We start from the raw sequence: 24,783 nt of genomic DNA, 5'->3' as shown, positions 1-24,783 counted from the left end.
GAGAGACTTGTTGATTTTAAGCAGAAGCGTGCGATCGCTCGCCGTGTCATCCGTGAAGCTAAACGCACTTGTTGGCGAGACTATGTTTCCACCATCACCTCTGCTTCTTCTATGAGTGCAGTCTGGAAAAAAGTGAGGAAATTGAGTGGTAAATACTCTCCTGACCCGGCTCCTGTTCTACGGGTCACTGGTGTTGATATAGCAAACCCTCTCGACGTTGCCATTGAACTTGGCACACATCTGGTCCGTATTTCCCGAGGGCTCCATCTATGCCCCTCGTTTCTTTCCTCAAAGTCTGCCAGAGAGTTAGTACCCTTGGACTTTTCTTCTCTCGGAGAAGAACAGTATAATGTGCCTTTTACACTTCAAGAACTGGAGGCAACGCTCTCAGCTTGCCGATCATCGGCAGCTGGGCCTGATGACATTCATATTCGTATGTTACAACATTTACATCGGTCAGCCCTTGTAGTCCTCTTACACCTCTTCAATCTTATTTGGGCACAAGGAGTTCTTCCCCAGCTGTGGAAATCTGCCATTGTTCTCCCTTTCCGCAAACCGGGTACTACAGGACATGATGCCTCCCACTATCGCCCCATCGCTCTTACAAGTGCAGTTTGCAAAGTGATGGAACGCCTCGTAAATCGACGTTTAATGTGGTATTTAGAGACTCACAACAGTCTCTCCGCTAGTCAATATGGCTTTCGTAAGGGTCGTTCTACCATAGACCCCTTACTACGCTTGGATACGTATGTTCGTAATGCCTTTGCGAATAATCACTCAGTTATTGCCATATTTTTTGACCTTGAGAAGGCATATGACACAACTTGGAGGTATAATATTTTGGCCCAGGCCCATTCCTTAGGCCTCCGAGGCAATCTACCATCCTTCCTTAAGAACTTTTTAACTGACAGACATTTCCGTGTTCGAGTCAATAATGTTCTTTCCCCGGACTTTGTCCAAGCTGAAGGTGTCCCTCAGGGATGTGTTCTAAGCACAACACTTTTTCTCCTTGCTATAAATGATTTGGCCTCTGTTCTTCCACCCAATATTTGGTCATCACTCTATGTTGATGACTTCGCTATTGCTTGTGCAGGCGCTGACTGTCACCTTATTGCAGTTTCTCTCCAGCATGCGGTCGACCGTGTTTCCACTTGGGCCACCACACATGGGTTTAAATTTTCAAGTACCAAAACTCACCAAATTACTTTCACTAGACGCTCTGTTATCTCCGATCATCCTTTGTATCTCTATGGCTCCCGTATCCCCGAACGTGATACAGTCAGGTTTCTAGGCCTTCTCTTTGACCGTCGGTTAACCTGGAAACCTCACATTACCTCTCTGAAGGCAACTTGTCACAGCCGGCTAAACCTTCTTAAAACCCTTGCTCATCTTTCCTGGGGAGCTGATCGTCGAACTCTGCTTCGCCTACATTCAGCCCTCGTTTTATCGAAACTCGATTATGGTGACCAGATTTATTCCGCGGCCTCTCCTGCTACTCTCTCTAGCCTTAACTCTATCCATCACCAAGGCTTACGTTTGTGCCTTGGTGCTTTTCGCTCTTCCCCTGTTGAGAGCCTCTATACAGAAGCAAATGTTCCATCCTTGTCTGATCGCCGTGATGCCCATTGCCTTTGTTACTATGTACGCTCTCACGATCTACACAATCCTTCCATTTATAGAATGGTCACCGATATTAGTAGACATTCTTTATTCGTTCGCCGCCCCTGTTTGCTCCGTCCCTTTTCTCTTCGCCTACTTTCACTCTTGTCTTCCCTTCAGTTACCACCTTTATATGTTCATGTAGCATCTCACTTTTCCCTACCCCCCTGGGAAGTTCCAGCTGTTCGGGTCTGTTCTTTCTCACTCCCTTGCTCGAAAGCTCAACTGCCTACGGTGGCTTCCCGCTCTCTTTTTCTTGATCACTTCCACTCTCATTCTCATGCCACCGCTGTGTACACAGATGGCTCTAAGTCTTCAGACGGCGTCGGATTCGCAGCAGTGTTTCCGGACAGCGTCGTACGAGGGCATTTACTATCTTCAGCTAGCATTTTTACTGCTGAACTGTATGCCATTCTTGCAGCACTTATTCGTATCGCATCTATGCCTGTGTCATCATTTGTAGTAGTCTCAGACTCCCTTAGTGCTCTACAGGCTATACGAAAATTTGATACATCTCATCCCCTAGTTCTCCGTATCCAACTTTGGCTACGCCGTATCTCTACCAAACATAAAGATATTGTTTTTTGTTGGGTCCCTGGTCATGTCGACGTACAGGGCAATGAACAGGCAGACACTGCTGCGCGGTCAGCAGTATATGACCTACCAATTTCCTATCGAGGTGTTCCATTTCTGGACTATTTTGCTGCAATAGCTACCCACCTTCGCACCCGTTGGCAACAACGTTGGTCAACTCTGCTCGGTAACAAACTTCATTCTATTAAACCGAGCATAGGTTACTGGCCGTCTTCTTGTCATCAGTGCCGAGGTTGGGAGACCACTCTCTCCCGCCTTCGCATTGGCCACACTCGTCTTACTCATGGGTATCTCATGGAGAGGCACCCTGTTCCTCTCTGTGAGCAGTGTCAAGTTCCAGTATCGATTAGCCACATTCTGTTAGACTGCCCTCTCTATCAACGAGCACGCAGAATTTACCTCCAACGTCGTCTTCGTTCTCCTACTCTCTCTTTACCTTCCCTTCTTGCTGATGGACCCTCCTTTAATCCTGACTCTCTCATTGACTTCTTGACAACGACTGATTTACTCCACAAACTCTGATGATACTTTTCGCACTCCCCTCAGCCCTTTCTGGTTCAGTCTCTTGCTGCCCTTTACCCTTTCACCATCCACTGCCCCGCTGTTATCCGTAACCTGTTGCTCATCCATCTCCCTTTTGCCACCTGATGCCCTCGCTTCCTTCCTGCCCTGCAGCGCTGTATAGTCCTTGTGGCTTAGCGCTTCTTTTTGATTATAATAATAATAATAATCAGCTTGCCGATCATCAGCAGCTGGGCCTGACGACATTTATATTCGTATGTTACAACATTTACATCGGTCAGCCCTTGTAGTCCTCTTACACCTCTTCAATCTTATTTGGGCACAAGGAGTTCTTCCCCAGCTGTGGAAAAATGCCATTTTTCTCCCTTTCCGCAAACCGGGTACTTCAAGACATGATGCCTCCCACTATCGCCCCATCGCTCTTACTAGTGCAGTTTGCAAAGTGATGGAACGTCTCGTAAATCGACGTTTAATGTGGTATTTAGAGACACACAACAGTCTCTCCGCTAGTCAATATGGCTTTCGTAAGGGTCGTTCTACCATAGACCCCTTACTACGCTTGGATACGTATGTTCGTAATGCCTTTGCGAATAATCACTCGGTTATTGCCATATTTTTTGACCTTGAGAAGGCATATGACACAACTTGGAGGTATAATATTTTGGCCCAGGCCCATTCCTTAGGCCTCCGAGGCAATCTACCATCCTTAAGAACTTTTTAACTGACAGACATTTCCGTGTTCGAGTCAATAATGTTCTTTCCCCGGACTTCGTCCAAGCTGAAGGTTTCCCTCAGGGATGTGTTCTAAGCACAACACTTTTTCTCCTTGCTATAAATGATTTGGCCTCTGTTCTTCCACCCAATATTTGGTCATCACTCTATGTTGATGACTTCGCTATTGCTTGTGCAGGCGCTGACTGTCATCTTACTGCAGTTTCTCTCCAGCATGCGGTCGACCGTGTTTCCACTTGGGCCACCACGCATGGGTTTAAATTTTCAAGTACCAAAACTCACCAAATTACTTTCACTAGATGCTCTGTTATCTCCGATCATCCTTTGTATCTCTATGGCTCCCGTATCCCCGAACATGATACAGTCAGGTTTCTAGGCCTTCTCTTTGACCGTCGGTTATCCTGGAAACCTCACATAACCTCTCTGAAGGCAACTTGTCACAGCCGGCTAAACCTTCTTAAAACCCTTGCTCATCTTTCCTGGGGAGCTGATCGTCGAACTCTGCTTCGCCTACATTCAGCCCTCGTTTTATCGAAACTCGATTATGGTGACCAGATTTATTCCGCGGCCTCTCCTGCTACTCTCTCTAGCCTTAACTCTATCCATCACCAAGGATTACGTTTGTGCCTTGGTGCTTTTCGCTCTTCCCCTGTCGAGAGCCTCTATACAGAAGCGAATGTTCCATCCTTGTCTGATCGCCGTGATGCCCATTGCCTTCGCTACTATGTACGCTCTCACGATCTACACAATCCTTCCCCTCAAGGAAGGTTCCTTGATGTTGGTGAGGGGCTCTTGATTTAGGGAATTGGATCTGTGCTCCAGTTCCCCGAATTAAGCCTGAATGCCTTCCACATCCCCCCCCCCAGGCGCTGTATAATCCTCCGGGTTTAGCGCTTCCCCCTTGATTATAATAATAATAATAATAATAATACACAATCCTTCCATTTATAGAATGGTCACCGATATTAGTAGACATTCTTTATTCGTTCGCCGCCCGTTTGCTCCGTCCCTTTTCTCTTCGCCTACATTCACTCTTGTCTTCCTTTCAGTTACCACCTTTATATGTTCATGTAGCATCTCACTTTTCCCTACCCCCCTGGGAAGTTCCAGCTGTTCAGGTCTGTTCTTTCTCACTCCCTTGCTCAACTGCCTACGGTGGCTTCCCGCTCTTTTTCTTGATCACTTCCACTCCCATTCTCATGCCACCGCTGTATACACAGATGGCTCTAAGTCTTCAGACGGCGTCGGATTCGCAGCAGTGTTTCCGGACAGCGTCGTGCGGGGACATTTACTATCTTCAGCTAGCATTTTTACTGCTGAACTGTATGCCATTCTTGCAGCACTTATTTGTATCGCATCTATGCCTGTCATCATTTGTAGTCTCAGACTCCCTTAGTGCTCTACAGGCTATACGAAAATTTGATACATCTCATCCCCTAGTTCTCCGTATCCAACTTTGGCTACGCCGTATCTCTACCAAACAAAGATATTGTTTTTTGTTGGGTCCCTGGTCATGTCGACGTACAGGGCAATGAACAGGCAGACACTGCTGCGCGGTCAGCAGTACATGACCTACCAATTTCCTATCGAGGTGTTCCATTTCTGGACTATTTTGCTGCAATAGCTACCCACCTTCGCACCCGTTGGCAACAACGTTGGTCAACTCTGCTCAGTAACAAACTTCATTCTATTAAACCGAGCATAGGTTACTGGCCGTCTTCTTGTCATCAGTGCCGAGGTTGGGAGACCACTTTCTCCCGCCTTCGCATTGGTCACACTCGTCTTACTCATGGGTATCTCATGGAGAGGCACCGTGTTCTTCTCTGTGAGCAGTGTCAAGTTCCAGTATCGATTAGCCACATTCTGTTAGACTGCCCTCTCTATCAACGTGCACGCAAAATTTACCTCCGTCATCGTCTTCGTTCTACTATCTCTTTACCTTCCCTTCTTGCTGATGGACCCTCCTTTAATCCCGACTCTCTCATTGACTTCTTGACAACGACTGATTTACTCCACAAACTCTGATGATACTTTTCGCACTCTCCTCAGCCCTTTCTAGTTCAGTCTCTTGCTGCCCTTTACCCTTTCACCATCCACTGCCCCGCTGTTATCCGTAACCTATTACTCATCCATCTCCCTTTTGCCACCTGATGCCCTCGCTTCCTTCCTGCCCTGCAGCGCTGTATAGTCCTTGTGGCTTAGCGCTTCTTTTTGATAATAATAATAATAATGTGAAATTGACAAAGTATGGACTCAACATGTCACAAGCATGAAGGTATACCCCTCTACAGTATACTGCACTAAACATTCATATTTTAGTCAGGGCGAGTGCTAAACTAATAGCGGAGGCACTCTCGCTCAGTTTATAGAAGGGAAGGTTAAACTCTTTGGATCAAGAGCCCTCACCAGCATCTAGACCTTGTTGAAGCTATAATAATGTAGGGCCTACATGTGTCAAAGTAACATCTGCCTTGGATGAGGTTACAATTTCAAATGCTAGGACAGAAAAAAAATTTTACAGGATCAATTTTATTAATATACCATGATGAGACAATACATGTATAACTCAAGAGTTCTAGGGTAACTATCCTAGTGGATTATACTGCACAGACAATGAAAACTTTTACAAATATTAAATAGGGAATGTTTAGCTTCAGGAGGCACATTATACTTTGCACTACACACACACTTCATGAAGCTCTGAATAGCTATTAACATCCATGTACAATAAATTATAAACCTATCCAGTAAATAAAACAAAATCATAGGTTAAAGCAGGCTGATAAACTATTGACTATATGCAATATGGAGAAAGTCTTTCATTCATAATTTAAATATGTGCAGAATTCAGTTACTTTCAAAGACCTTGGCATACAGGCAGCACTATAAAAGTACAAACAAGGATATTTTCATTCTATTGGGATTAATGGGGGAAGGGAAAGATTTAATTTTAATCTAATAGTTTTCTCCCTATTGGAAATGGATGGCTTAACACATCTGTACTCTGACCCAACCTTACCAATAAATTTCCAAATATGTACCAATTTAAAATAGGATTTAGGAATCTGATATGACAGCTTCTTACAACAGTAAATCAGATGAGATTTGTTTTGCCACTAGATATATGAAGGTACTTGTACGATTTGCAAAATGTCTGCCAGTCTTAAATACTGAAAAGTTAAAAATTCCAACATTCATTCACAATTAGCAAACTCAAAGGTATAGTTCCTCAATCATAAAAAAATACATTAATTTCTTGGTTTGTATTTTCATCCAATATATGAATAAAGAAATCCAGTGAACTGAATAAGCCAAGACAAGGTACTGTACTTTCAATCTGCCTTTATTTTTATGTATATTAACAAGTTTGACCACATGGTCTTTTAAAAAATGTCATCCAATTTGTAATGCTTCACATACTCCTCACAACAACAGCTGTACTCAGCAGTCTCATTAACAGGCAACTAAAAAAAAAAAAAATGTGGACAAAGTTTACAGATCAAGCCTTTACTTATTTGGACATTTCACTAAGTAGGTATCTTTCAAGTTCACACAACTGTTGGCATTACACCCTCCCAACCATAGAATCGTGCAATGTAAAATCTTCAGAATTAGTTCTTCGTAATCGTGCAATTTTGTTAAAACAAAACTTTCAAAGGCAATTTTCAAAACTCTGATTTCGAGCTACCAATCAAGTTCTTATTTTTGATAACATATATAAGGCCTTTCGATGATACTCAAGGATGGAAATTCTCAGTGAGCAAACTTGATTAGCACAAGGGCACTAAATAAGAGAGATGGAAGATACAAGCCAGCCTGGGAAGCACTACCAGGTGTCGTGGAGTCCCGAGCCTCTGTGGAAGGCGCTTCTGAAAGAAAGCGAGAGATTAAACACAAAATATTTCACAGCTCTGCATTGCTGGAACATATAACAAGCAATGGAACATGTTTTACTGGTCTTACTTATACACCCAAAGCTTAAATATAAAACCTAAGGTTGGTTCTGAAATTTGAAGAGCACTGATCGTGTCAATCATTCAGCACTTTGCAATAAAATAAAACATACAAGAAAATAAAAAAAAAATTATTAGCATAAATAAAAAAAGTACTATCACACCAAGTTAAAAATAACACCATCAGTTTAAAAGACTGTAGTTGCTAATGCCTAAAGACAAATTTTAGAGATCACTACAGGCACCCTAGTAATTATAAAAATCACAATGAAAGAAATAAGGCAAAAATGCGTGTTACATAGTTAGCTGTACCCACACGTTCATCTCAATTCTGTTGGTGAAGAGCCAAACATCCACATCCTGTCAAACCCTTTTTAACTTATCTGTGGGGGTCAACAGGGCCTGCCACTTTCCAAGGGCAAACCCATGCATGTGGCTCAAAGTCACTAAGGCAGAAGTTTGCTATACAGCATGTTTGTAACAGCAACACATTGGGAATCTAAAGGTGACAGTGAGCTAAGGTCCTACTAAATAACTCAGCAGGAAAAATACTAAATACAGTAACTCAGCAGAAACAGAGCAACAAGTTTTGTGGAGCTCAGCAGTGCATGCAGAACTCATAAATGCACATTAAGAGTCCTCGGTGGCAATTATCAAAAAGCCAATACCACCCTTGGTCTGACCCATCAGTACAGACCTTTATCATTAAAGCCCGCAGAAAATCACTCATAAAAAATAGCCAAGGTCATCACCAGGGTGCTCATCTATTGCTTACAATAAGAGCATTGATTTTGTTGCACAGTGGGCACTCAGCTGGGTACCATGAACTGCAAGGAATGACCAGCATGTCAGTACAACACTTTAAATGTGCATTTAACCCTTTCAGAGTCCGTGCCGTAGATCTACGGCTTTACGTTCAGCGTCCAAACCGTAGATCTACGCCATGAGCTCAGTTCACTCTGGTAAGCTGTGAGTGGTAAATTTGGGCCTAGATATGAGTAAATACATCTATGTGGTATGTGTGCACCACATAAAACAAATCCTGCAGCACACAGTGTATAATGAGAGAAAAAAACAAGACCGTGATTTTCGATTAAAACCGACTTTGCAGTGTTTTTTCGTATGTTTTTTATAGTTGTATTTGCAATTTCTTGGTCTCAATTGATAGAATGGAAGACATATTACAGAAATAGAGATGATTTTCATTGGTTTTAGCATTGGAAATGGCTTGAAACTTAGCTCAAAGTAGAGGAAATGTTAAATTTTTGCCGATGTTCAAGAGTAAACAAACGACCTCGCACATCTAATACACGCCAGCTGGTGGGTCTAATATACATTCACAAATGTGGTGATGGTATTTATACAATTATTACAATATTGCATAACAGTAAATCTTCTATTTTTTGGTTTGAATAAAAACTCATTATGTGAATAAAAAATAAAAATGGAATTCACTTGTAAAGCCTCAAAACATAACTAATGAACAGAGGAAATGTTAGTTTAGTGCCAGGAATACCTACATTGTTTATTCTGGACCCGATTTTGAAACTGGAATATTTTGAACTTTAGTGTTAAATTAGCCAAATTACCAATTTCCTATCACTGTATTTTGTAGTTGAAACAGTTGACTTGGCAATTTCTTGTGCTCAATCAATAGAATAGAGGTAATACTAGTGAAATAGCTAAGAATTTGGTTGACTGGAATAATGTAATTGGCCTAAAATGGGAGTCAAAGTCGGCAAAATCGTAAATATCGCTGACACATAAAAATTCACAAGACCATAATTTCATCAATTTTCCATCAAATTTCGTACTTTTTGTTTTATTACCTTCAGAAAAAGATTCTCTACCATTTCATAAGAAAAAAACAACTTTTTTTTTTTTAAATTCTTGGACCCTAGTGTGCACTTTGAAATTTGGCCTCTGGACCCTGAAAGGGTTAAACTCCATCATCCAATTCCAACCACCACCATATGGAGACTGCAACAGACTTGTTCATTTTCATCCATCCCATACTACAGTACAGGAGAGCAAGTCCTTGAATAACGTTTCATTATGACATTGATAATGAAAAAATCAAATGAATACAAATTATTTTTAAATAAAAATTCAAAATATACAACAATCATATAAATGCAAAACAATAAACAAAGAACAAAAGTGCTCGATGAGCCCTTTTTTTTTTTTTTTGAACTGCATGGTGGTAGGAGGGTCTCTCTCATACACTTGGTGTGTTCAGCCTATATTGTAGTATGCAGCACCAGTTCGAAACCCACACCTAGCCAAGCACATAAGGAAATTATTGAAAGTGCAAAGGTTTGCAACAAGACTAGTTCCAGAGCTTAAGGTTAAGGGAAATCAACCTGATGACACTGGAGGATAGGAGAGAGAGATAGGGGGGGAGAGAAATGATGACATAAAATACTGAGAGGAATTAACAAGGTGGACAGACAGAGGATGTTCCAGAGATGGGACACAGCAACAAGGGGTCACAGTTGGAAGCTGAAGATCCAGATGAATCACAGGGATGTTAGGAAGTATTTCTTCTGTCACAGAGCTGTCAGGAAGTGGAATAGTCTGGGAAGTGATTAGAAGGCAGGATCCATACATAGGCGAGGCCAGGAGCTGACTCGATCCCTGCAACCACAACTAGGCGCGCGAGCACACACTCGCACAAAATTGCAACATGAAACAAAACAGCGAGGTGTGGTTTTGTTATACGTCATTTCGCTTAAAGTCAGTTTCCAAGAACCTATCAATCATGTTAAGTGAGGACTTGCTGTATTGCACTTTTCTCTGCAAGCCAGGTAACTTGTTAAGGCTTAAAATAGGACCGAACTATCAAATTTTAGTCTCCTAAGTGCGGGTTATTTGTGTATTGTTCCAGCCACAGTATTGTGACTATTTTCTTTGACTGAAAAATAATCTGTCCATATAATTTATCAATCAGCAAAATCTTAATTCAGCTAGTCATTCAATCTCCATTTTTTTTTTTTTTTTTTTTTTTTTAGACAAAACCAAAGCAACACTTGACAGAGAATGCACTTGACATGAAGCAGACAAGATTATTTCAATCTGGCATCCAAACATCCAGGTAAAGTACAGTTAACAAATACCACATATAGTACATCAAGCATCCTTACCAGTCATGATCACTGAAGACTCGTTCCGTGGAGCTGTAAAATATGCAAGTTATGAGCACTTTACAACATGAACCATTGAACATTTATTAACCTGTGGAAGTCTACACACTGTACACCAGAAATGAAGAGTGCACTATCAGCATTCACTCAGCAGTTAAAGTGAAAAGCTCGAAGTCTACTATTAAAAGAGCACAGTACTGCAGTGTTGGGACAGTAATTTTTAACCCCTCTTTCTGCATGCAAATTTTAATGCAAAGCCTCAAAAGGCCCGTCACTGTCAATGGCCATACACAATACGTCTACACTATTAACAATGTTATACCTGCAAAATAAAGTAGAAGACAATTTTCAGGGAACAATACAAATACAGAACCTACTTCACTAGTGGAGTCAGCCAATAGTACAATATGCCATCATAAACAAAAGATTGTATTTTCCATTAATTTAGATGCAGCCCACAAATCCAATTTAGAAAATAGGAACTAGAGATAATTAACTATAAAAAAATCTGGGAGCAAGATTTCCAGAAATGCACTTCTAATTTTTTGCCATTTCAGTTTTCCCAACTTCTGTGTATAGCCATTTGATGCATGTGGCATTTACTTCTATTTTTAGTCATGAAATGTGGTTTTTGGGGGGAGGAGGTACAGAAGGGGTGGAGAAAAAAAAAAAGACCAAAGTCATCTGGTAATCTGGCAAAAGGTTTAGCCCAGACCCTGCTGAATCTGGTGGTGCCTACATTTTTTTCCCACCCTGCATTTTTCTCTAAAGTTTAGGTCAAAATTGCAAAACTGTCAATTGTAGAGGTAACAAGTCAGCATGTCAAACAAGTCACTATCAAACAATTTTTCTTTACCAAAATCAAGCAAATTTCTTTGCTCCCACAACTTGCAATAACTTCTGCAAACTGTGCCATCAACTGCGAGCACATCTGTGCACCATTATGCATATTAGTAGAGCTAAATGTACTGGCAAATCTAAGTACAGTATAATCAGTTACACTACTCCTTCAACCAAATCAACTGGGTTAATTCACAAAACACCATGCAAAATTCTCAGCCATTAATTAACAGTCATTCTTCAATCACTACCAAGACTGCAGCCCAGCAGCTGCAGCATGTACAAGGGATGGGATAGCCGAGCCTACAGGTTATCCTAGGCAGCAGTGCCATTTTACTGCTCAGTAGCATAGCCAAGACAACATGCTTTGGAGACCTTCCTCTTGAGAAAATGACTTAGCCAATTCCACCATTTTCAGTTGAATAGTGAAATTAAGGCAAGCTACCAGCTCAAAATAAGGCAATGACTGGGGAGGGAGGCAAGATATTCAATTTGTGGGGTAAGGGAAGAGGATAAAGCAACTATCAAAAGTCACGCTTTAAGGAGCTTCACGTCGTGCACGAGTCATACAACACCCACTCACCCGGCTCTCCTTCCACCAACTCTACAGTTTCCTCCTCCTCTATATACTCATCCACTATCTCCTCTCCTTCCTTATCCTCTACTTCATCAATTTCATTCTCTACCTCCTCACCTACATCCTCTACATCGTCCTCATTTGTGGCAACTGCAAAAATGGGAATGAAGATTGGCATTATACAAGTCAAATATATACATGTACACAAGTTTTCAAGATGGAGCAGAGGGGGTTGGACTGAGAAATGTTTTAAAGAAATTACCCCCCCTCCCTCCCTCCCTCCAAAAAAAAAAAATGCAGTCAAGGGCACAGAGGGTAAAGAGCATGTTAAAACGAAGGAAGGTTACTACGATGACAGACAGCAATTGGATTATTCGCATATTGAAGGGATTTAACTGAGACTATACAATGAAAGACAATGGTAAGGATGGAGCTGCCACATGATAAAGGTAGCGAGGGCAAAGCAGAGACTATCCAACTAATACTAAAATATATTTATAATACAGCATAACTAAGTTCTTCTAACATCAATACTGTAGATATTGTCTGAATATATTTGTGGTAACAGAAATGAGTAGTTTACTTACAACTCTCCCCACCTGTAAGGAAAGTTGATACACAGTGCATATAGGTCATATTTCAAGCAATTCATACAGCCAGTCTCAGTACAGATATGCCATAAAACCAGGAACTACCTTTGTAAATATAAAAGAACAGCTAATCTTAAATCTATATACAGTATAATGTACAGTTATCTTTATCAATAAGGTTATACAAGCTTGATGCAAACCAGAACAGTAGCATTTTGTTTTTCACTTTAACCAAACCCATAGGCCACTAGTGAATCTACTGATTAGTAGTTCACCAGAACTGATAATTTGTGGAAGAAGGGAAGAGGCCAAAGTCTTGATAGGAAAATCTGTTTGGCCTTCAGGAAGCAGGAACAAAATATACTTTCCACTGAAGAGTTATCTATACAACTTGATGGAAAACTATGTATGCTAAGTCATTAGTAAATGTTTAATGAATAAACTGTCATGCCTAGATTAGCTCAATTTGTTTTACACTTACCATAAACACACCCCAAATTAACCATACCACGGGCGGGATTGAACCCGCGGTCAGAGTGTCTCAAAACTCCAGACAGTCGCGTTAGGTCTGGAGTTTTGAGACACTCTGACCGCGGGTTCAATCCCGCACGTGGTATAGTTTGTTTGCAATCGTGTCATTACGATTTCGTGAGACACCCCAAATTTATTGAAAGATGAAGCATACTGTATATCTGATCAGTTTCCATTTACCTCCAATGTCATCACCACTAATGCTCTTACTTTATCTTCCCTCCTAGCTGACAGACCCACCTATGACTGAAACCCTTGTTGACTTTTTGACAGCAAATGATTTACTACACAAACTTTGATGATCCTTCCTCTAGCATTCCTCAGACCTTTCTAACTCTCCCTCTGTTGTCCACTCCATCCTTGCTACTTTATAATCCTGCACTATCCCATGTCCCACTGTGCTGTATGACCCTTGTAGGTTTAGCTCTTCTTTTTGATTATAATAATAATCAGTTTCAAGTTTATACTACTGCAGCAAACAAGGTCTGGCTGCCGGGAGTCCACTCAGAGTGCTCTGAAAGTCAACAGTCCCCCGTAGACCCATCCTAGACCAGGTCTCCTGGTGGACCTGATCAACCAGGTTGTTGATGCTAGCTACATGAAGTTCAACATAAGGTGATCAGGAACTGATGTTAGAAACTGTTGGTAATCCCCCTTATGTATGAAAGGAGGGGCAATAAGTCTTGGTCCCTTCCCACATTTCCCCTGCTGTACACTGTACCCCTGCTTTTCACTGGAAGCATTATGCACCATCTGCCATTCCATTACTTCCTCAATCTTTCATAACTTGAGTAACAAACTTGTCTATTGAACATCACTGTTTTCAGTGACCCAGTGGAAGACTTGTATATCAGCTTGTAGGTTTGCCATGTCATCACTAGATGGCACTGTTAATTCTAATATCTTCTGCAAACGATGATACAGTGCTATAATTCATGCCTCTATCAGATATAAGAATGAGAAAGAACAGGAGGCAAGTACTGTGCCATGGAAAAGCTTTCAGCTATGCAGCCTCCAATTTCACTCTCTTCGCTATGATGCACTAGGGTCCATTCATCAGAAAATTAAATATCCAATTATTCCTTTAACATATGCATCGTATTCCTTTAATATGCATTTTGTGTCCTGTTATTCCATGATCTCACATATCAAAGGCTTTTCTAAAATCTTTGTACACTTCATCTGAATTTTGCTAGTCCTCCAATGCATCCAAAACCACATCATAATGATCAAGCAATTGCAAAAGGCTCTAAACCCATGCTGCCCTGGGTTGTGTAAATGTCGAGATTCTATGTGATTAGTGATCTTGCTTTTCAAAACTACCAAAGATTCTGATGAGGGATGCTGGTGCTGTCTATACCTTTCTGCGATTGCTTTACTGCCACCTTTGTAGAGTGGAGCTTATAAGTGGTTTTTAAGGACTGTGGGATGATTCATGTGTCCAGGATCCTACATAGAATATTCAAGTCATGATATATTAGTTTCTTGCAGTTCTTGATATGGAGCACAAGTCAGAGCCTGCAGGCAGAGTGCAGGGGCATACAATCTAAGATTTTTTGTGAAGGCACGTAGAGTTTGAGTCATGTCAGAAATGAAATGTCGGCAGGGCCTTGAGTTATCCATGAAAAACTTTTGTTCCGTCAATCTTTAGATTGAGTAACTTCACTTAACACAATCATATTACAACTTCAGTATTTTACTAATTTCCTTTCCTTCAAGGGCCTATTACTGGGAGAGTTTTTTTTTTTTTCACTGGATTCTGCATACCAGAAAAAGTATTTAGGATATATCTCTACAGTATTTTATTTATTTATGGCTTTGTTCCATCTGTCTATCCTGGACCTTTTATGATTCATTCAGTTTGACCGCATGTTCTGCTGGCTCCATTGGCATTTACAAGTTCTGTTGTCTTTGAGGTTCCTGGGCATATCCATATCCTTTGACATCTTATAACTTCAGTCCTGACAATTCTAGGCTTTCAGTGATGAGTGCCTGAACCTTTTATGATTCATTCAGTATGACCTCAATTTCCATTTTCCTTGTTAGTGTTTTCCATTGTGCAGTCATTAAGAAGTTCTGTAATTCTCAGTCTTCACCTGGAGAGGGAGCACCTCTTAAATTACATTTTATTTTCTTGATACATGTCTGGTGCTTACTTCTCGTACCACCGAGCTTCTCTCCAGATACTGGTTCAAATCCAGGTCAATCTTTTTTCCAGCATATTTCACAGAGACCATCATTTATTTGATCACAATAATATTTTTGTTTAAAACTGAACGTGTTGAATATACCTGGAGTTTGTACAAGAATGGTATACAATACCGACAAGATGAAATTAAGGCACCTTGCTTCTGCTTCAGAATCTCCAAGACTACGGTGCTCTTCGCACCTACTCCTAGGTTGAGGGACTGATTACCTCATCTTCTGTACATAGTTCTACTATCTTCTAGTTATGTCCTGGAATTTGTATTGATAAAGCCACTGGATGGCAAAACTTCTACAATAAAGATACCCAGATGTTGCATATGTGTCTTAATTTCATACCTGGAGAGAGTTCCGGGGGTCAACGCCCCCGCGGCCCAGTCTCTGACCAGGCCTCATGGCGAATCAAGAGCCTGATCAACCAGGCTGTTACTGCTGGCTGCACGCAATCCAACGTACGAGCCACAGCCCGGCTGATCAGGTACCGACTTTAGGTGCTTGTCCAGTGCCAGCTTGAAGACTGCCAGGGGTCTGTTGGTAATCCCCCTTATGTATGCTGGGAGGCAGTTGAACAGTCTCGGGCCCCTGACACTTATTGTATTGTCTCTTAACGTGCTAGTGACACCCCTGCTTTTCATTGGGGGGATGTTGCATCGTATGCCGAGTCTTTTGCTTTCATTGCGAGTGATTTTTGTGTGCAAGTTCGGTACTAGTCCCTCTAGGATTTCCCAGGTGTATACTAGTGAATAATTGTATTTTACTGCTGAAGACTAGTATATAGAGATTTGAACCTATTACATTTTTTTTTTTTTGGGGGAGGGGAGACATTGTTCTGTACCAGATCCTCACTGTTTGAGCACAAGTTAAAGGACAATTTTTTTCTTGTTAAGTTTTGTCTGTTCCACTATTTCCTCTCCTATGGCTAATAGTCTGATTGTACTAGATCCTGGGAATTTTCTGCTATTTCAGTCTATTCTACATATACACTACTTTCATTTTTAATGTAAACTGAAATCACCAAGCAACAAGGCATTAGGACCAAGTTTGATTTTTTTTTTTTTTTTTTTTAGATAGTATTAGATTTTGCAACAGTGTCTTGAACTGTTAAGAAGTTGTATTGATGGCCTATAAAAAAAAGTACAATAACCACTATTTTCAATTTTTACTGCTAAAACTTCAGCTACATCTGTGAAGTTAAGTAACTGTAAATGAGAAACATAACATACAGACCAACCCCCTCCCTCCATCCATTTTTTTTCTGTCTTGTCTAAGCAGATTGTACCCAGGGATCAATATTTCATTGTCAAAGTAATCTTATACGAGTGTCTCTGAAAGCCACAAACAATGCATCTGGTTTAGTGAGGAGTCCATTAATGTTATTGTCCATTTGAAGACTTTGTATGTTTGCAAACTAATGTTATATTTGTTGTGCTGGGGGCTGTCAATAGGCTTTTCTACTTTATGAGCCTGGATATTGCTATATTCAACCTCACAACTAGGCTGATCTGGGACCTATAAAAAATTTACACTTCCACCAAAAGACTCCCTTTTGTACTAGAATCATCTTAAGTCTCTGCTTTTAGATGCGAAGAATTCTGTAAGTGTGCTTACTGAACCCCTGCTTTTCATTGGGTTTATTCTACACCTCTTAGCTTATCATTTTGGTATGCAGATCTAGTACCCGACCAAGCATCTGTCATGTATAGATTATGACCACAAATCACTCACATTCAGAGTGACTAAAAAAAAATTGCCAAACCTAAAAATCTTACAACTATCTTTGAGTAGCCTGGATAGAACTAACCTGGTTCTGGTGTGGGCTCTGCAGAAGCTTCCTGTGAGGGTGCAGATTCGTGTGGGGAAGGCTCAGCAGTACCCTCTGGGGAAGGCTCTGGTTCTGCTGTTCCTTCCTCTGCATGCACACCCACCGTAATGGCGAGAAGTCCAAACAAAGCAAATACCAGCCAGAACTTCATTTTGACCTGGTGACAAATGTTTATAGTAAGATTTTTCACAGCAGTACAATACTGTACTCGTTTAAAGAACAAAAGTTAAAAAACTGATCTTAAGCCAAATTAGCATATTTAATTGAAATTTGTGGATAGACACTTATGGACAGTTCAGGACATTTAATAAAGGAAACTTCAACTACAAGTGGCATCAGTCCTAGTACAGAGGAAGCTAAAACAAGGTCTTTTACAAATGGACAGCAGGTGACCAGTTGTGAGGATGAGCCAAGCCAGGTACAGTACATAGGTTGGACAAACAAGTGCAAAGGACTGGACTTTGGAAGCACCTGCCTACCCTGGGCCAGCGAGCCTGCTGCAGTGATTTTTCCATGATTATGTTCACTGCTCTTACAACGTGATACCCGATCCTAAAACAATCGTAGACTTTTTTTATGCCCTGAAGCTCCCAGACCATTGTGGGCTTGCAGCAATGATGGTGATAAAGGATAGGTAGCGTCAGTTTCCAAACCTTCAACTAAAATAGTGTTCCCAGTGTATTTGGATCATCCGTCTCATAAGAACAATGAGCGTAATGGAGATGCACTGTAGCAGGCCTTCTGGCCCAGGTTAGGCAGGTCCTCAAACCCAACCATTTTTACTCGCAAATCTGTCCAACGGATATACTGCAACCTGACCGCCTTGCCTTATCCTCACTACTGATCACCTGCTCTGTTTACTATACAACACCATTTTAACTTACTGTTTTAGGACTGAAGCCACTGGTGGTAAAATGCTTCCTTAAATGTCTACCACACCTTGTCAGTATCCCCATACCATTTACAATATACATGTACTGTGTATATGAAATTTGCAATGGAAGTGGCCAAAAAGCTTTTAAACATTTCAGAAAAATGTAGACATTAAAAATTGTGAATTATTTTTTTATTATCTCACTGGCCGATTCCCACCAAGGCAGGGTGGCCCGAAAAAGAAAAGCTTTCACCATCATTCACTCCACTGTCTTGCCAGAAGGGTGCTTTACACTACAGTTTTTAAACTGCAACATTAACACCCCTCCTTCAGAGTGCAAGCACTGTACTTCCCATCTCCAGGACTCAAGTCTGGCCTGCCGGTTTCCCTGAACCCCTTCATAAATGTTACTTTGCTCACACTCCAACAGCACGTCAAGTATTAAAAACCATGTCTCCATTCACTCCTATCAAACACGCTCACGCATGCCTGCTGGAAGTCCAAGCCCCTCGCACACAAAACCTCCTTTACCCCCTCCCTCCAACCTTTCCTAGGCCGACCCCTACCCCGCCTTCCTTCCACTACAGACTGATACACTCTTGAAGTCATTCTGTTTCGCTCCATTCTCTCTACATGTCCGAACCACCTCAACAACCCTTCCTCAGCCCTCTGGACAACAGTTTTGGTAATCCCGCACCTCCTCCTAACTTCCAAACTACGAATTCTCTGCATTATATTCACACCACACATTGCCCTCAGACATGACATCTCCACTGCCTCCAGCCTTCTCCTCGCTGCAACATTCATCACCCATGCTTCACACCCATATAAGAGTGTTGGTAAAACTATACTCTCATACATTCCCCTCTTTGCCTCCAAGGACAAAGTTCTTTGTCTCCACAGACTCCTAAGTGCACCACTCACCCTTTTCCCCTCATCAATTCTATGATTCACCTCATCTTTCATATTTCCATCCGCTGACACGTCCACTCCCAAATATCCGAATACATTCACCTCCTCCATACTCTCTCCTTCCAATCTGATATCCAATCTTTCATCACCTAATCTTTTTATCTTCATAACCTTACTCTTTCCTGTATTCACTTTTAATTTTCTTCTTTTGCATACCCTACCAAATTCATCCACCAACCTCTGCAACTTCTCTTCAGAATCTCCCAAGAGCACAGTGTCATCAGCAAAGAGCAACTGTGACAACTCCCACTGTGTGTGATTCTTTATCTCTTAACCCCACGCCTCTTGCCAAGACCCTTGCATTTACTTCTCTTACAACCTCATCTATAAATATATTAAACAACCACGGTGACATCACACATCCTTGTCTAAGGCCTACTTTTACTGGGAAATAATTTCCCTCTTTCCTACATACTCTAACTTGAGCCTCACTATCCTAGTAAAAACTCTTCACTGCTTTCAGTAACCTACCTCCTATACCATACACCTGCAACATCTGCCACATTGCCCCCCTATCCACCCTGTCATACGCCTTTTCCAAATCCATAAATGCCACAAAGACCTTATTGTGAATATTTTTCTGAATTGTTTCACTGAAATCTTAGACACACATTTAACACATCTGAATGAAAGATATATATGTACAATAGTAGTAGTACATTCAGGTATCACCTGGTCACCAGGCTTCTTCAGCTAAAATACAGGAGAGGGGCACACTGAATAGGAGAAATTTTTTTCCTGGGTAGAGGCATGGTTGACAAATAGGCAGCAGAGGGTTTGCATAAATGGGGAAAAATCAGAGTGGGGGCACATCACCAGCAGTGTTCCACAAGGGTCAGTGCTGGCCCCTTGTTGTTCACAACTTACATAAACGACATGGATGAGGGAATAAATAGCGACATAAGCAACTTTGCTGACGACACGAAAGTAGGCCGTCCAATTAATTCTAACAAGGACATTAGAGCACTCTAGGAAGACTTGATAGACTGAGGCAGTGGTCAGAGATGTGGCAGTTGCAGTTTAATATAGAGAAATGCAAAGTTCTAAATGTTGGACAGGAAAATAACCATGCCACAAACTAAATAATGTAGATCTTAATATTACTGATTGCAAAAAGGATTTAGTTCTGCTTAGCAGTAATCTAAAACCAAGACAACAGTGTGCAAGTGTTCGCAATAAGGTGAACAGAATCCTTGGCTTCATATCATGAAGCACAAATAATAGAAGTCCTCAGGTTGTTCTTCAACTCAATATATCCTTGGTTAGGCCTCTTTAGATTATGCTGCACAGTTCTGGCCACCATATTACAGAATGGATATACGTAAATGCACTGGAAAACATACAAAGGAGGATGACAAAGATGATCCCTTGTATTAGAAATCTTTTCTACGAGGATAGACTGTGGGCCCTGAATCTGCACTCTAGAAAGGCGTAGAATTAGGGGGGATATGATTCAGGTGCATAAATGGAAGACATAAATAAATAAAGGGGATGTAAATAACGTGCTAAAAATATCTAGCCGTGTCAGGACTCGTAGCAGTGGTTTTTAACTTGGAAAAATTCCGATTCAGGAAGGAAATAAGAAAGCACTGGCTTGGCAATCAAGTTGTGGCCGAGTGGAACAAACTCCCGAGTACTGTCGTAGAAGCTAAAACGTTGTGTGCTTTTATAAGTAGGTTAGATAAATACACGAGTGGGTGTGGGTGGGTGAGAGGTGGATCTGACTAGCTTGTGCTAATGGGTCTGATGCCGTGGTCCTTTCTTCAGTGGATGTGACCTGCCCTACTAGGCTTGGGCCGGTGGGTGATTTGGACCTGCCTCGCATGGGCCAGTAGGCCTGCTTCAGTGTTCCTTCTTTATGTTCTCAATGCTAAGCACTAGACCTGCTTAGTATGGACCAATAGGCCTGCTGCAATGCTCCTCAATTTCTTGTCCTCTTCTACAAGTGGTCTCCGCCGCCTCCTACGTCATCGAGACCTTCACACCTCACCTTCGGCAGTATTTAAAGCTCCATTCTTTTGCTTCAGCCTCGAAGCCGGGTCACCATATGGAGAAGATCAGGGCCGGAAGTACCGGCGAATCTCTAATGAATGCTTCAGCCTCACATGTTCCAGACTAAGGAGCTCAACACACTTCTCCAGGTTGAGGGACTGACCCTCAAAATCTATTTCTCCAAGGTTGATGGACTGATTACACTTTGCTATTACGCCTGATGCCTTTATTTGATTGAAACCTACTGCGTATACGAAACGTTTGAATCAATAAAGATACCAAACTCTTCAACATGTTGGTATTATATACCACTTTCAACATACCATTAATGGTTTACAATAGCGACAAGTTGATTAATACAAGTGCAAAAGCTAGTTTCTTATTGACGAGAAGTTTGCCAACCACTATAATCTTTTAGAAGCAAGTCTTTAGTTGTAAGAGTCCTTTTAGACAAGTCTAATTACACCCCCGCAAACTAAAACAAAAAAAAAAATAACCCAACAACCTTCAATCAAAACCGGTTCAACCACCAGTATTACCAAGACACTAGAGACAAACAGTACAAAAAAATCAAATACAAAACCCCGGCGACAGTATGACGCCACACACCCTCACCTCGATTAACTACTACGATAATAATTATAGCAAATTGTCTTATCACCTAATAGTAAGGTCACAATTTTAGGGACGCTCTTCGTAGTTTACCTGTCTAAATTAATTCTACAAATTAACATTTAGTGTTGAATAAATACCATAGATATTTTTACCATCATCAAATTAACCAAAAATTTGTAAACAAAACCCGGACGGTATTTCCTCTTGAAGACGGAACAATGTCCAGGCTGTCATTTCCAATTTGCGATATGGCCTATAATCTAACTTGGGCCATTAATCCTATGATTTGCCCCCCATAACGATGAATACTGTCATTCGTTTATCTCGTGCCATTAACAGTTTCTACGAACCAATCCATAGTTCTTGATATGAAAAAACAAGTTATACAAACAGCTTTGGTGTATCATATCGACTAGTAAGGCTCGCTAAGTCCACCCAAGTGATGACGTCAATTCATTGTATCTATTGGTCCAACCAACCTGCTTGATACCACACCCATCTGCATTAGCTCAAGTTACGTTATAACAAACCTCAGCTCCCTCCTAATGTTCAATACAACACGCACACTGTACGTACGTACGGCCAGGCGAACGTATACAGTACATGTATACGTACCAACACCAGCAGCACCGCCAACACACACAGTAGTATTAAATACGAATATAATTTTTCTTACTGTGGAAACAGTAAGAAAAATTATAAAGATATTTGAGGCAAAATTTCTTTGCTAGGAATTCGCTTGTCACTTAAGAATTTATGATCACGTGTATCACTATTAACCCTGGAGTAACCAGCACGACCAGACACGTGACCTGTGACCTTTCATATACACATTCATGCCCACTTTAATAATTAACCATTTGGATGGCTCAGATCCAAACATTAGGTATAACCGAGTGAGGAAGTTCCTTAACTTTGGTTTGCAAAATTATGAGGAAAGATAAAGACAAGATCCAAAAATTATGTTGAAAAAACGATAATGTACCCCATGAACAGACTTAATACATATTACTGAAGGAAGTGACTAGGAATTATAGTATGAGAGGCTCCATTACATAAAATTAAATCTAAAAATTCTCTTACAATTGCTAGTGGCTAATGTTGACTGAAGTGTCAGAGTATGAATAAGTGAAAATACGTACAGTACCAGGTAGTACAAATTAAATTTAAAACTGATCTGGTATTTATGGTCGTATGAAGCAAACATTACAAAGCCAACCTCGAACTATGATTAATAAATAAAAGAATTAGTCATGTAAGTAAAAGTGTTCTCTTTTCCTTCTATTTATGAGATAAAACGCTTTACTGGTCATGAGGAACAGGTCTGATGACAACGATGGATATTAGTCAAGACTTGTACCACATGATCTGTGAAAGGTTTTAAGATCTCACTAATAGAAAGGATAGAGTAACACTAACTTTATTTATTGACCGTAAATGCCAGACCAGTTTCACAATATCTTTATTTACCATTCTTAAACACACAATTTTCAAAGCTGAACTGTAGGTGCCAGTTCAGTCAACATTAGCCACTAGCAGTAAGATTTTTTAACTTTTTTTATAATTATGAAGTTAATTTTGTACAACAGAGCCTGATATACGATTATTACCAGTCTTAACAGACGATTAATAAGCGCTATGACTTGCTTGACTAATTCAACCTTTGCAGTAATTTGTAACCGATAACTCCCGCTCTGCTGGAACTAAACCTTTGAAGCTGCCATAGTGGAATGGCTGACTATATCCTCGGTACTTTACTGCAAGTTTCCCAGCCCAGGTTGACATTTCATTGTTGTTTGGTGTATAAAATCTATTCTATGATTAAATATGGCAGATTGTCAAGTTTCCACTACGTAAGCGGTTCATGAGTATTAGTTTGTTATAACTCGTGGTGGCAAAGTCTCTTAAATAGTGTTGTAAGTGTCTTATTCATCAACTTCTCTGTTATATACCTTTAATCCAATGACTACCAGAGTAGCAACAATGTCCTCCAATTTGGTTACAAAATCCCCTCCCTCCTCACAAAAAAAAAGTCCAGCTTGCCACCTGCATGATCTTCCCCCAACTATCCCACCACCTTTACATTACCACATTACTCTTCCACTGTCGTCTGCTGCTACAACCCCCCCCCCCACACACACCTTTCCCAATTATTTCAGAACTTAAAGAACTTCCAGTAATATATTTTCTTCAATTCCAGGAAATTTTCTCGCCACCTCTAAATTGCAAGAACTCTCTCCATTTCAAGTTTAGATATGCAACTTTTTTATATAACATGGATAAGTGTATGGTATGACCATTGTACAAACTTATGTGCATATGCACGTACACGCACATTCGTACAGGTATACGTGCAAAGTGACCTTGCCGAGACTGCAGCCAGACAATGGCGAGACGTTGACAAATTGTGACAAAGTTGCTTATTTCACAAGATACTGGGTAATATTGAACACACCCCTGTATTCTGATTGGTCGCCAGAGACGCCACGTCACAAAAACATCCTGACTGGCTGTGAGAAGTTTAAGTTGTCAGCCATGATCATGGCTGACTGACATCCAATCTAATTGGCTGTTCAGGACTAGCACCCAGACAACGGCCTAGTGAAATAAAAATAAGATTAGCTGGTAAAATTTGCTATCGGTTAATGCCAAAACATAGTTATAGAAGACTACGTTTAAAAAATATCCAAGCCTAAACACTGGTTACAGTCACAATGCTAAAAATAAACCTCTGCCTCTCATTCAGCACTTCAAAACACTATTTTACTAACATCCGAGTTCAGTGGAGCTGCGTTATGTTGCTCCAACACTATCCACCCACCAAAGGGGAGGGTGAGAAAATAAGTTCTTTGTTCCTTTTAACATTGGGGAAGAGGGAGAAGTTAGCAATGGACAGAAGGGGCTAAGCATTGACCATTGGTGAACCAACACGAAGAATGGAAGGTTTAAGGTAACCTGGCGAGGATAACTAACTGAACACTCCTACCTTTCACCAATATATTTTATAGTCCTCTTTCTCATAGTTTATTGGAATACACTGGAAGATAAGGAAATGCAGATGGAATATACACTGACTTTGCGTAACAGCCTTTGACAATTGCAACCTTGGGTTAAATGCTCACAAAATGCATGGAGAAACTAGAGTTCACGTTCTAGAGTCTA

General features: G+C 40.9%; 1 protein-coding gene across 6 annotated transcripts in view; it reads right to left on the bottom strand.

Annotated features, from left to right (window-relative positions):
• Nucleotides 1-6,020: 6,020 nt before the first annotated feature.
• LOC128705115 (leiomodin-3) overlaps nt 6,021-24,783 on the bottom strand; it is a 127,254-nt gene continuing 108,491 nt past the window's right edge. For 4 of the 6 annotated variants that reach the window (XM_070099146.1, XM_070099148.1, XM_070099147.1 and 1 more), the window contains 3 exons: nt 17,148-17,325; nt 12,027-12,170; nt 6,021-7,376 (listed from right to left, as the gene is read on the bottom strand). In XM_070099146.1, the coding sequence (XP_069955247.1) occupies nt 7,261-7,376; nt 12,027-12,170; nt 17,148-17,325 (438 nt within the window). In that variant the 3' untranslated portion in view covers nt 6,021-7,260. Of the gene's footprint in view, nt 7,377-10,603; nt 10,637-12,026; nt 12,171-17,147; nt 17,326-24,783 lie in introns of all 6 variants that reach the window. The other 2 variants (XM_070099145.1, XM_070099149.1) reach the window with 2 other exon arrangements.

Source organism: Cherax quadricarinatus, chromosome 66 (assembly GCF_038502225.1).
Source record: "Cherax quadricarinatus isolate ZL_2023a chromosome 66, ASM3850222v1, whole genome shotgun sequence".
Lineage (NCBI taxonomy): Eukaryota > Metazoa > Arthropoda > Malacostraca > Decapoda > Parastacidae > Cherax > Cherax quadricarinatus.
This window is presented reverse-complemented; position numbering and strand designations above follow the sequence as displayed.